This window comes from Patagioenas fasciata, chromosome Z (assembly GCF_037038585.1).
Source record: "Patagioenas fasciata isolate bPatFas1 chromosome Z, bPatFas1.hap1, whole genome shotgun sequence".
Lineage (NCBI taxonomy): Eukaryota > Metazoa > Chordata > Aves > Columbiformes > Columbidae > Patagioenas > Patagioenas fasciata.
In genome coordinates, this window is record NC_092560.1 from 68,853,568 (window position 1) to 68,867,993 (window position 14,426).

Genomic DNA, 14,426 nt, shown 5'->3' on the forward strand with positions numbered 1-14,426 from the left:
AATGGTAGTTGGGCTTTTTCTTTGTTTTAAACATTGATAGTTCAGGGAAATATTTACTCTCTTTTTGTAGTAGAAGTGAGAATTAGAATGATGTTGAACTTTTTCTTTTGGTTTCAGCTTTTGCCATGTTTGACTTTTCTTCATCTTTTCTTACAGCATGAGTCTACTCTTGCATAGAAGCTTACCTCTGCACCAGTGGTTTCTTTCAGCTTCAAAAATTGTACATTTCATACAAGTTGATCAGGCTGTGAATGTTACTTGTTACACTAGTTAAGCACTGCAGTGCATGACTTTGGCGTAAACCTTACAACAGCTTGCTATTTAGAAGCTTCATTTGAGATTAGGTTACAGACCTGAGAGAGTCTGTTTATAAGGTGAAAAAGCCCAAAGGAAATGTTTAGATATTTCTCTGCTTATGGATGAGCTGTTACTTTTAACACTGTGCATTTCTTTTAAAATTAAACACGTTTGTATTTTTAATACAGACAGCAAATTACTTATGAATATGCATAATTTCAATGAAAAACAGATGTTTTTTCATGCTGTTCCTCAATTTGAAAAGGAAAAATACGAACTGCATCTTTACTAAAAGGCAATTTCAAAAAAAGCATGTAATAGGATTATATTTTCACATTTAGAATATTTCTCTGTCCTCTTTTTGCTGCTTATAACTTGATTCTGGAAGCTGAACTTGTATTACTTAGTAGAGTGGTTTACATCTTCATTACTGAGCAAACAGAATTCAGTTGTGCAAAGCATATTTTGAAAGCTGATAACATCTTTTATAATCAATTATTTATGCCTTTTTCTTTTGCATAAATGCCTTTAAAATTAATAATTTGTTTTGTCTTAAACAGAAATTGTAGTTGCTGAAAGTGTTGTTGTCATTAAGAAACTGCTGCAAACCCAGCCAGCGCACCATGGTGAAATTATTAAGCATATGGCCAAACTCTTGGATAACATTACAGTGAGTATTTGTGCACAATGTCTTATTTTTGTTGTTGACTGATAAAAATCACACCATCTCCTTTGAATTTGTATCATAAATGGAAATAGTTATGTTAGAGAAATGCAACTTTTTCTTCTTTTTTTTGACATAAAATATCATTTTTCGTGATCTTAAGGAAGAGCAAATAGAAGCTATTAGATGACATCAATTTGTGCCTTGGATCTGGGAAGCTATTTTGAAAGAGATCCCTGGAGATGTTGAGTTGCTAGTACCATTAGGTCACGATGAACAGCAGGTTTAGAACATGGAATGGATAAGATCAAATGAAAATAAGGGCAAAGCAGCTTGTTGCCTTACTTATCTGAGTTAGACTTTAGAAAATTTCATTCAAAATCTTCTTCCCTTCACCCAAATCACCTGACCTTTCCATGGTACCAGCCACAGTGCTGTGAGTGTGTTGCAATGTTTATTGAAGTTACATTTTTGTCCTTAGAGTATTTAAGATTCTGTGGCATTTAGCAGTAAAATTTACATTATTGGCTCTTATCTGTCCTTAGATTAAATTGATGTTTATGTATGTCAATATTTACTTCCCAAATTCTCCTCACAGTCCCAGTTATTGATAAAACATTTAGTGGTCCGTCATAAATTATAGTGTAGGGCTGAAGACCATTACCTACCTATTACGTCATCCCCAAAGGTGGCAGATTTTGATTTATCAATAATTATTTTCCTGTAGATTATATAAATAGGACTGTTCAGTTTCATATAATTACACATTTATTGATGGGGCAATAAATAGTTTCTAAATTAGAGAATCCTCTATTTTCCATAGTTGGATTTGGCAAAGAAAATGTGGTCTTCTCAGTTCTTGCTTTCTGAACAGATTAAACATATCTTTAGCCTCAAAGAGCTGATGATCAAACTACATGACTGATGTAAAGAAAATATAATTCTATGGAATCACTCATATCCAGAATCAAAAGAGGCTATAAGATACCTTTGGTAACTACATATCAGATAAGTATTACCTATTTTATAATAATCACCTGTGCTTTCAGAAAATTTGTGCAATATTTTGATTGATAATTACAGTCTAATGGATTGTGTAAAATCTTATTATACGCAGCTTCTGGGATTTCCCCAAATGAGTTTGTCATCTTATTTCCATATGTGGTATAAAAGAAAACAGTTGTTTTCCAAATACTCTGTTTAACAGTTAAGAGTTTTGTAGCTTTTTTATACAATTATTACTTCTGAGTAAATATTCCAAGTGTTAAATTCAGGGAATTTTTTTTGGAAAAGAAAATTGTTTTTTAAAGGTGAATAAGGGTGAAAATAAGACATTTCAGTGCCTGAACTACTTCGACATACTCATGTTCTCCACTAATGAGGTTGTACAGAGTATCAGAAAATGGTAAGTAGTAGAAGAGTGTGTGGAACAGAGTAGTCATAGGAGTAAACTAAAAATCAAAATCTTAATCTGAATCATGCTTTTTATTCAAGAAGGAAGCAGTGATAGTGATGCTTTACGCTCTCCAGGATGATTGTTGTACATCTTGTTTTTCAGTTTTCCCTCTATTTTTTAATAATAACTAGCAGAAATTTATCTTCTTCAATATGTTTAGGATTTCAGATTATAGAATAAATTTGGAATAAGTTAATATTTATAATTTTAATGCATTATGATTGTCCTGAAGTAGCTCGCACCTGTTGTGTTTGAAAATGGATGTATTCTTTCACTGAACCACAGAATGGTTTAGCTTGGAAGGGACCCTTAAAGGTCGTCTAGTCCAACACCTCAACCCATTCAGACACTTCTGAAAAGGATAAGCATATTTTTCACACATTTAGGAAGATGTTATTTGGATCATATATAGTTTGAAATGTCAACGTTTAATAAAGCATTACTGGAATTCCTGGGATCTGCACATGTGTTTTAAACATTGGTCTTAATTTGGCAAGATTGGTTGTGATTTGACATAACACAGTTTCTTGTTTTTTGTCTACTATGTGACATAGGGACACAAAGCAAGGATTCCTGACCCTTGTTACATTGTTATACAATATACATACGTTTACACACACTTTTGTACACTCATAGTTTACACAGAGTATTTTTTCCTGACCTCTTCTGTTCAGTAAACTTGTTCTGGGCTCATTATTGAATTTAAGGCACCTACCCTATTCCTTTGTGCAAGAGTGTAGCCCTGTCTTTAAAGGACTCTTGCATTTGGATGTAGGAGAAACAGCCAAATGATATGATCTGATCTTGAATGAACTTGAAAGTAACCAGAGAGTGGGGGAGTGTCAGCAGAGAAATTATCTGGTGCGTTTAGGGTTTAAATCAACATAGTACTTTATAAAACACGATCGAAAGCATGAACAGAATTAAATATCATTAAATAGAACAGCACTTAAGCTAAAAGTGTAATTTTGATTGTTCTGTCATGATTTAGTTTAGGTAAATAGTGAACACTTTGCCATTAAAACAGACAAAATTGGTGTAAACTGGATGGAGTACATTTTTGGGCTGGTGCCTGAATGTATTTCATTCATGTTCTAAATTTCACTTGTGTTAGCCTGGCATCATGATTGTCAGTGATGAGGTGCCTAGAAATCCTTTGTCGCAAAGTTTCTTTCAGGTCATCCAGTGTGAAATTTACTCATTCTTGTCGTCATCTTGTCTTACTTTTTGTCTTCTTCATCTATAGAAGCCATTTATAAAGTGAAAGGATGGATAGTAAGCTAAATATATCTGACCAACTGTAAGAGATATTAGGAAGTTCAATTAAAAACTAATGAGCTCTTATAGACTGCTGGCTCTCATTTACACTAAAGCTTAGAACTAGATCAGTTTCAGTTTGCCCTTTAGTTGATTGTTTCTTACATATATGAAAAGAATGCTCATTTTTCTTCGTTTGCTTTTGTATGTTTGGTTTTTTTTTTTTGTCTGGGTGATGGGAATCTTGTAGTTCTGGTGTGATTTTTCTCTGGACTTTCTATTATAGTACTACTAAGGCAGCTCAAATAAGGGAAGAGTCCTTGAAGCTTTACCATTTGAAAATGAAAAAACTAACACTTGTCTTTTGCCTTTTTTTCTTGCTGCCAGACTGATATTTCATGTCAATTTCACCCCTCTTTCCAAGCAAAATTAAAACAAACAAACAAACAAACAAACAAACAAAAAATAAAAACAAAACAAAAAAAACCCTAACTATGCAGATTTTCTTCTGGATGCAGAGAATTAGACCTCATTTGCAATTTGAATATCTCGTTATTTTGTCACAAATGCACATAACTAGAATGGCCATTTTTGTACTTAAGCCAAGTATGTTGTATAATAAGGTTAGATGTGAACTACAATAGTTTTTGAATTGTGCTTCTTACAGTGATCTGTAGAATCTTTATATCTCTAACTGCTGCAAGTAATCAGAGTCTTGCTTTGAGAGGAGAGGGTCTGGCTGTTTTTTATTTTTTGGCTATTTCTTTATTTTCCTCCAGACAAGTAATGGGTTAAAATGTCAGCAGAAACTGCCTTCTGGTACTAAGGCTTAAAAAGTGCACTTAACCACTTGCTCAGGGCATATGGAATAAAACATCAGGCAAAGTAATTTACAATCCTGTTTACCTTTGAGGATAATGCAGAGCAGGGCTGAATAATTAAAGTATTATTTCCTGCATTTTTGTCAATTCAAGGTCCCTACTTAAGCTATACTGGAAAAGGCAGTGAAGGTCTAGAAGCAGCTTCATTTCTTGTTTGCTGTTTTGAATGCCCTGGAAACAACGGCTGCAGGATCATGCACTTGGTATTACATGGCTGAGGACTGAAAGACTTAAACAGGGAAAAAGAAGTCTGAAAATATTGTGTGATTTTGACCCCAGATGAATTCAGTGACACAGAAACATTGGGTTCATCAGTTCGACATACACTGTTCATTAAAATGGCTTCCACTCAGTGTTTGATTCAAAAAGTATCTAATTGATACTGATTCTTGTTGCACAAAATTGTATTTAATGTATACAGTATTTACATAGTAAGTTAACTATCTGGTTAAAAGGCAGAGTCTCACAAGAGATTTCATCTGTCCTCTGTTGTAACTATTTTTCAAATTAGTCTTTGTTTAGTCAACTTATTTTACATTCTAAAACTAGCTTATTACACTAACAATTAGATTTAACAAACTGGGAAAAAACTTTAAGGAGTAAAACGCTGTGCTTAAATACACACTGTTTAAATATATTTAAGCATATATAATTGTGATTTTAAAGTGTAGTCCGGTGTTTGACTAGGAACAGTGCAGTACTGATGTTTGTCTTTCATAATTAATGCTGTTACTGAAATTGATCTGCTCTGTACGCTATTTTTGCTTTATGAAAAGACAATAATAGGAAAAGGGATGTTTCTAATACACTGCTGCCCAAACTGTGGTACTTGGTGATCTCTTTTAACAAGTCTGTAATGAAATATTTTAGAAAAATAAATCTAGCATAACTGAAATCTGAAGTTGCCTATATATTCTTATTTAGAGGTATCTATCTGTACAGCAGGCAACTTGAACTGCTCCAATACTGGAAAATTTAATGTACCACTCAATTACTATTCTTTAGCCCAATTTAAAATAATAGATTGGGAGTGAGGTCTTAATGCAGTGTAACCTTTGGAACATTAGAAATAACCTCTTTCCCTTCTGAAATCAGTGTATAGTAATGGCATCAGTCTTACCGTTTTGCAGGCGAACATGTTCGGACTGCATTTAAAGTTTTTATATTTAGCAATTGTTCAGTAGTGTGTTCCCCTCTCACACCGTAAGTTCCAAGACCACTTGAATTTTTCGTCAACATACAAAAAAAGAATCATCTCTGTCTCAATCAGTATTTACATATACTTATGTATGTTAAATCACTGTGTTATAATACTCTCAATACGTTATATTACCTCTACCTTAAATATTATTTCCATGTTTAGAATTGACATTTGTCTCTTGAGGGGGCTTTTTTGTTGTGTTGTTGAGCTCCTATATCCTGTCTTTCCATGATCTGGTTGTTTTCTTTTTCAGCAGAGGCTGCCCTCTGTTTTCCCCTGACAGTCCTGGTTGATTTTTTTTTTGCATTTTTATTTGCAACAGTGTGAAGTACAGAGGCAGATATTGTCAGGTTGACTTTAATCAAAGCAGTTCACAAACTTTTTGGAACAGTAAAATGTGTTTAATAATGAAAATTTATTGCTATCATAATTAGTATTTCCTTAGTATGGCTTAGTGGACCATGTATTAGGGACTGTGGACCATTGTTTGGGAACTGCTATTCTGAACCTTAGTAGTTTGATTGAATTTGTACTTTCAAATTTTATATGTATGCAGGGTAGGATACTTAATAGTTAGTTCCCATTGTAATTCTGAGAAATAGATATTCATGCAGGAACAACTGACGTGCTGGAAAAGTAATTAAAACATACATAAAAGTTGCTAAGAACTAGTGCATTGAGAACCACAATGCTGAATTTCTTAAACTTGTGTCTCCTGTGAATCTTACCTAAGGCAGAACTGAAGCTGGCTTAAGTGTAAGCTTGTTAAAAAAGATCACTGTGAAGTATAGGGCATGATGGAAAGTGTTAGTACAAATGTTGTTTACTTTTTAGAAAAAAAGCAGCAACATTAGCTGGAATTGCAGTTACAGTTGGAATCATCATTTTTTTCTAAGCTACGGTCAGTCATTTGACAGGACCGAATGGTTATGTTTTTCCCTAATATTTCAATATCTATTGAACAAGAGTCTGTATAGCATGGAAGAGCACGACAGTCTGTAGGTGCTATGTAAGACATCCTTCTGCCTAGAAGAATTTTCTCATTGCCTGCTTTCTTCCTTCCTCTTGAGGAAGGAAAACAGTGTTCTCAGGGATGTATGCAACACAGATGCTATTTTCAATTTGACCACCAAGTAATGTAGGCTTGCTCACTGTTGAGAAGAGTGTGTGTATATTACTTCATTATAACTCCTAACTATTTCTAGCGAAACTCTGCATGTAGCATGAGCTTTCCTTCTGTGCTTTTCCATTTTGCTTCCCCTCCATCTGTGACAGTACTGTGCTTCTGAAGTCAGTGCCATACACTAAGAGTTCATCTTAAAACTGCTACTGCCATTTATTTCAGTGCGACAGTCAAGTAGCTCCCAAAGAGTAAGACCTGTGTGAAGTTTCTGGTCTTTCCAGTTAAGGGTTTACATCCTATTCAGAAATTGAGAGCCCTAATATTAAACTTGTGTCTCTCCAAAATCCTGTGTTCAGCTTGGACGTTTGCAGAAATTTGAGTCTTACTGTTATAAAACTTTAAATAAAATGAAGGAAAGATAGCAATAGTCTTAAATAAATTATTGTGCTTTTAAATTAGATAGGCAGGATTTGGGGAAACTGTATTGTTTGGAACTATTTCTATATGAATATAGTCATAAAAAGCATTGTTTTATTTCAACATGGTGTTCAGTGTATCCTGGTGGCAAGAATGCTCACCCACACCTTGAAGGCTTGGATTCTCTTCCCAGCTGCCACCAGCCTGTGCTGTTAACATGAACACGTCACTTCTGTGTGGCTGTGTGTCCATTCCTGCTCTGTCTTGTCAACTCATAACGCATGGGTTTTGGAGCAGGATCTGGATCTTACATTTGTACTAGTACGCAGTCTATCACAGTGGCTGTATTGAACAGCATTTAATTTGGGTCTGTATTTCTTGCATGGCAGTTGTCTTTAAACAATATTTTGTTTACCTTGTTACTGAGCACATACATGTACATGCAGGGAAATATAATACTCTTTGTGAATGTGTTAACTTCAAGTACGCAATGTTTTCTCAGGTTCCGGTAGCCAGAGCCAGTATTCTCTGGCTTATCGGCGAATATTGTGAACGAGTTCCGAAGATCGCACCTGATGTCTTGAGAAAGACAGCCAAGACCTTCACCAACGAAGATGACCTTGTGAAGTTACAGATCTTAAATTTGGGCACAAAACTCTATTTAACAAACTCAAAGCAGGTAAGCTTAAACTCAGAAGTGTATGTATTTAGAGTCAGAGTAGGTTTTGTACGGTCTGTAGATACCAGTGGTGACTGCTTTTGTGTAAGTAACCAAAACTGGTCCATATTATTCTATGAAGAAAAGCTGAACATCAGTTTTCAACAAGTCTGATAGACTAAATCTAACTGTGAGTCTTTGAGTATGTGCTGGATTGTAAATACAAATGTAGCAATGAGACCACTCTTTCTTGACTCTTTCTTTCTTGGGGAAATTGTGGATTTTTAAATTCACGTAAATAGGATAGATTTGTAAATTGTGTCACTAATATCAGACTGGAGATTTTCCACACGTGATTTGCTGTTTTCTGGATCTAAGACAGAGTTTTCAAGGGAGTACTGCCAATTTGATTAAGAAGCTGCTAACTTTTTGTTCAGGATATCTAGAAGGAGCTGCCAGTAAAAGGCCTCATTATGTCCTTCCATCAGTGCTCATCTCAACGATAGTAACTGCTTTCCCTTTTTCAGCATTTCGTATTATTTCACTTTACATTGTGAAGAGGGTGGGTTTTGATCATCTCTAGTAATAAAGATAATCTGAACAGGTCAAATACTACAAAAAGGTGAACTTAGATCTCCATGCAGCTGAAACAATAGCTATGAAAGGTGCCAGCTACCTCCGTCTTCTCAATGACAGGACTCTGAACTTTGTTACTCTCTGGCTATGCAGTATTGCATCTCAACAATAATTTTTCACTCTAATTCCAATTACTACTGTAAGAGGTTGTAAAATCAAAGATTTTTTTTTCCATATGTAGGAGAAATACATTGTCTGAGATGTGAACACTTTCCTGGGCTGCTAGAGCTCATTGTTTTACAACAGCTTAGACAACACAGGCTGTTGTACCTCTGCCTTCTCATTCCTTGGTAGCTATATCCAACTGCAGGCTTGATCTAAGACTTTATTCTGTAGGGCATGTGGGAGGTGAACTATCTTGCCATGCATTCAGATAAGAATAAATGTTTGTCCTATGCTTATACAGTCTATTATGGGACAGTAACAAAAGGCAACTTCTTTCTGTCAGTGCTCATCTTAATAGAAATGCTGATCGAGCTAAGGAAAGTTTGGTTTAATTAACTAAAGTGTCTCTTTTTGGACCATTACATGATATTTACTAATTTTCTGTATAGTTTTTGTAATTTTGGTCTAATTTTTCCACACCATACTTGACCAAAAAGCCATTGCCTACAAGGAGACAATGATTTCTGTGGTTCTCTTCTTCCAGTTTCACATCTTAATACACTATGAACTGTCATTATAAGTGTTTACTAAAATATGCTAGCTATGATAGAGCAGAAAAAACATCTCCTGATTTATCTACTGAATTATGCATTTTGTCAAAGGGTGTTTTCCTCTATTAGTTTTAGGTTGTTGATATATAAGTTGTCTTCTCAAGTGGTCAAGATATTCATATACAAAATTAAATAGAGTAGGTGGTTGACCTGGCATGATTCAGAGCTCCTTCCAAACCAGAATATGATGGTTTTGCCTTTAGAAGCTGGCAACACTCTTCCCATACCTACGTCTTATTCCCAGGAGTAGCTCTTTATGCAGTATTAAAACTTTTCTCTCTGGAATGTCTGGAGTTCCTAAATGTCCAGCCATTTTTCAGTCTAATTTTTCAAACTTGGAAGGCAAAACTTATACACTTGACTGCTCAGTTGTCAGTCTGTCCATCTCTCTTCATCCCCATGTTTTCTCCCTCCATGTTCTACACCACCACATAATACTGATTTTAATCCTTTACTAGTTTCATCCAAAGCCAATGGAATTATGAAAATCTCAAAGATACAGTGTCACTTTATTGAAAAGTAGTGGTAGGATAGCTAAGAGTGACTCAACACCAACCAAACAGACAAAAAGAGCTCTTTCCCCAGGTGAGGGCAGGTAAAACTCATCTGTTAAGTCTTTTTTGGAAAACAACACAAAATTCTGGAGGAAATAAAACTTAGTTATTTTTTCCTTTTCTGTAAATATCTTATTTTATTGGCTAATAATTTCCTTAAGTATATGTTCAAACACTTAATGCAGCATATTCTCAGTAATGCGTATTAAGATTCAGGGTCTTTTATAAGAATTACCAACATCTTTTAAGCCCTGTGATCACCCCATGAATTTTCATAGAATCACAGAGCCAATTTGGTTGGAAGAGAACTTCAAGATGAGCAAGTCTAACTGTTAACCTAACTCTGGCACTAAACCGTGCACCTAAGTACCTCACCTGTGCATCTTTTAAACACCTCCAGGGATGGTGTCTCCAGCACTTCCCTGGGCAGCCTGTTCCAATGCCTGACAACCCTTTCCATGAAAAAATATTTCCTAATATCCAATATAAACCTCCCCTGATGCAACTTGAGGCCATTTCCTCTCATCCTATCACTTGCTACTTGGGAGAAGAGACCAACACGTTTCAGGTAGTTGCAGACAGCGATAAAGTCTCCCCTCAGCCTCCTTTTCTCCAGTCTAAACAGCCCCAGTTCCCTCAGCTGATCCTCATCAGACTTGTGCTCCAGAGTCCTCACCAGCTTTGTTGCCCTTCTCTGAACTCTCTCCAGCACCTCAATGTCTTTCTTGTAGTGAGGGGCCCAAAACTGAATACAGAGTTCCAGATGTGGCCTCACCAGTGCCGAGTACAGGGGGAGAGGGTCAGGTTGGAGCTGTTTATAATTTAAGGAAGAATTTCAGGTTCAATCCTACTTGGATAAATATGTAATAAGAACAGGCTTTCCTCTCATTGTCTCTGTTGTTTGGTAAACTTGCTTCCTTTTTTCATCACTCAGACACATAAAAATTGTTACAATTATGCTAGATAGCTGTCTAAATGGGACTTGTATAAGAAAATGAGTTATGTAGAAAACATATATCTAATTGCCTTAGCTGTTTCTTGCATATAGCAGGAAGAATAAAGAGATTTTGATGTGTTTCTCTTGTGTAACACAGGAGTCCCACCAGAAGAAGCCTTGAGTAGTCCTGCTGTGTAAATAGATATATCAAGCATGGTTCAGCACAACTGCCTTATATTATGTATCTAAAGAATCAAGTTACTGCAAGCCAGTGATATTGTAGAGTGGATAGTTAGTTGTTTTTTCTCCCATTGTAGAGCCTCATCTGTTGGTCATACATGTATGACAAAATTTTTCAGGTGAGAGTCTACCAAAAGGTTAATTACTACTAATATAGGGTAGGCATTGTGTTTTTAAATAGGACTATTGCCACTAGAAAATTCTAAAATGTTGTTGAAGGATGAATTGAAGTATACTTTTCATATTAACCAAACCAAAGTGTACTAACAATAGAGTCTAACAGTGTGGAGATAAAAGAAATTATATTATGCCTATATAATGAGCATGTCCAGATAACATATGATAATAAATGTATTACATCATATGTCAGAAGACTTTGTCTTACTGTTCTATGAAGCAACCATGGTGTGCAGATTCTGTCAAATTAACATTCTTGCTGAAATAATTTTCAGCTTCTTATGGATATTCCTTTGTTGGAAAAACTGATGTGTATTCATTAGTTTACTTTTTGTTTTTAATTAAAATTAATTGTTTCTATTAGCTACCTCCATGTAGAAAAGCTCTGCTCCTTGTTTGGTTGCATCGGCGTAAGACAAGAAAGAAACCAAGTATTTTCATGCTGTTTTCATGAAAACTATTTCTACTATATATCGTACTTGCAAGGATAATTATTGTAGATATGGCGTATTCTTCCATATACCTGTGGTGTTCTTTATCTGTATTGTATGATACAGAAAAGAGATTTTAGGGGAGAGAAAGGAAGGAGGAAAAGGGGAAAGGATCATGGAGAAAATGATCCCATCAAAGACAATGCGATCTTTCCAGACCAACTCTTTATCTAACTCCATCAATACTCACTGAAAAAGTGCCCGCCATGACAGCAAGGCCCTCAACTTCTCCCATCCCTATAGCAATTCACAGGCAAAGACCACTGTGCTTTATGATCCATTCTGCTGAGCTTCTTCCCATGACAGCAAAGAGTTTTGTTTTGTTTTGTTTTGTTTTACAGAGAAGTGATGGCAAAGCCTGTAGGAGGTACCCTCGTGTAGGTTTATTCATGCTACCTGGGAACCCTCCCTTCCAATTCCATTTAGATTGAACTGCGTAAGTCCTGCATGAATGCAGGTTATGTATGTTCTATCAGATGCAGCTGTTTAAAATTTTATACCCTGATATAGAAATAACTGCCAATAAGTTGTGAAATACATATGGCAGAAGTTTTACTTTTCCCAAAGCTAAGACAGTATCTTGAGGGAAAAAATGTCTTTTCACAGAACCATCCTTGGGTATCAGAGAGAAAAAAAAAGAAATGAAAGGTGTTTCACTGACAGGATTTTTTTTAAATGATTCTTTTACTATTATTCTAATGTAATTTCTTCAAATGTTTGGTACCATATGGTGTTTTGTGAAATGCTTGCATATATTGCATTGTATATGGTTAAAATTAAAACAATTTTTTGTTTTCTGTGTATTTCACTTACAGGAGTTAATCAATATTCTGAAAAATCATTTTTACATCTCTAGAAAAAGCTTTAACTTGCATCCTCAAGGTGGAAATTATTAAATTCAACTTTTGTTAGAAAATTTCACATAACAAAGTGGGCTGATTATTTTTTTTACATGTTTTTCCTTTCACATGATTGAAACTGTGTTATTGTTGTAACAATAGCGTGATAAACAAGATATATATGCAAAGTTGTTTCTTTGTATAAAGAAAAGAAATCTTCCTAGTCAAAACATTTTAACCCTGTGAGATTCATTCATTCTGAATCAAAATATTAAAGAATTAGTTCCTTAACATGGTAGATTATTTTTGTTCTTTTTCCTGTTTACTTGTATATAAAGGAAATGGCTTCTTTCAAATGTATATAATGGATACAAGTCTTTTCAGCACTATTGTTCTGGTTACACTACAGTATTTCTAAGATACTAGGAAAGTGTCCCTGATTTTTTTTATATTCTTTTTTTTTTAGTTTTAAAAATTCAGCTGAGTTATTAAAATTATTGAATACATGTTAATATTCTCAGACATCGAATTAGGAAGACCTATTATGCTGTAAAAAGCTGTGAAAATATAAGTTGCTCTCTTACATAAATAAATAAATGACCAATATTACTGGAGGCTTTAAGCTTCAAGAAAAAAATGTGAGAAGTCTTTTATCCTGGGTTTTAGAGGGCATCAGCAGCTTGCTTTTATGAAAAAGTAACAGCTAAATGCACTGCAAATAATTTGCAGTAATCCAGTTCAGTGATTCATGTGTCTGCTTTAATGGGTCATAATTCAGGATAAAGTAACTGAGTGCAGTCAGAGTGCAGACACTGCTTATGCCAGGGACAGTATCTCTTCATAAAACACACCTCAGCAGAAGCAGTTTGCCAGCCCCCTAATACCCTCTGATGTTTTGATGTCCTGCATATTTTTCCGATTAAGTTTTGAGTGCCATGTTTTTAGTTGTATTTCCACATTCATTATCCTCACGTAGACCCTTCAGCGGGTTTGCCATATATGATTATTTTTTTAATGATGCCTTTCTTTCCACTTCAGCAGTTTAATAATCTAGCACATGGCTGCTTCTCAGTACTCAGCATTCACCTCCCCAATACAGAAGAGGACATGTGCTTTGGCTTCAGAATTCCATTTGCAGCTTTAGAAATGCATATTCCCTGTGGAACAACATTTGTTTGACATAACCATTCATTTTTATTACCTCTTTAAATATGTTTATCCAGAGTTATCAATAATCATAAATAACTTGTATTCTGTTCTTGTCCTGTTTTTTTCTGCAGACAAAATTGCTTACCCAGTATGTATTAAATCTCGGCAAGTATGATCAAAGCTACGACATCAGAGACCGTACAAGATTTATTAGGCAGCTTATTGTTCCGAATGAGAAGAGTGGAGCTTTAAGCAAATATGCCAAAAAAATATTTCTGGCACAGAAACCTGCCCCATTGCTTGAGTCTCCTTTTAAAGGTATAACTGCCAAAATCATTTGGTAAATGTTCATTGCATAAAGGAATGTGGCAGCCTATTCTATTTCAAATATGCTCACAAATCGTGTCACTTAGCAAATACAAATGATTAATATGCAAGGATATTCACCCTGCTTACTTGCTTTTCAACAAGCAAGGTTTGCATGATGCAAACACAGTGCATTTCTCTGATGGTAGACCCTGGCAAACTGATCCTTTTCTATTCATGTGGATTTTAAATTTGATTTAAATAACAGAAGGTGTGTCTTTTGAGGAAAAGTGTTCTTCTATTTAGGAAAATAGCTCTAGTCTTTTATCTGGACTTTAATAGAAGATTGTTAATGCGAGTGTTGCAAATGTTTTATGAATGTCAATATTGAATCTCAATAGATTAGGTTTTTATTATTTTTCTCTGA

The 14,426-nt window shown here is 35.0% G+C and overlaps 1 protein-coding gene across 3 annotated transcripts in view; it reads left to right on the forward strand.

Moving 5' to 3' along the window:
- The window catches only part of AP3B1 (adaptor related protein complex 3 subunit beta 1), a 152,543-nt gene that overhangs the window by 73,100 nt on the left and 65,017 nt on the right, over window positions 1-14,426 (forward strand). For all 3 annotated transcript variants that reach the window (XM_065860934.2, XM_071802570.1, XM_065860935.2), the window contains exons 14-16: window positions 858-967; window positions 7,799-7,975; window positions 13,825-14,011. In XM_065860934.2, coding sequence (XP_065717006.1) covers window positions 858-967; window positions 7,799-7,975; window positions 13,825-14,011 — 474 coding nt within the window. The remainder of the gene's footprint in view (window positions 1-857; window positions 968-7,798; window positions 7,976-13,824; window positions 14,012-14,426) is intronic.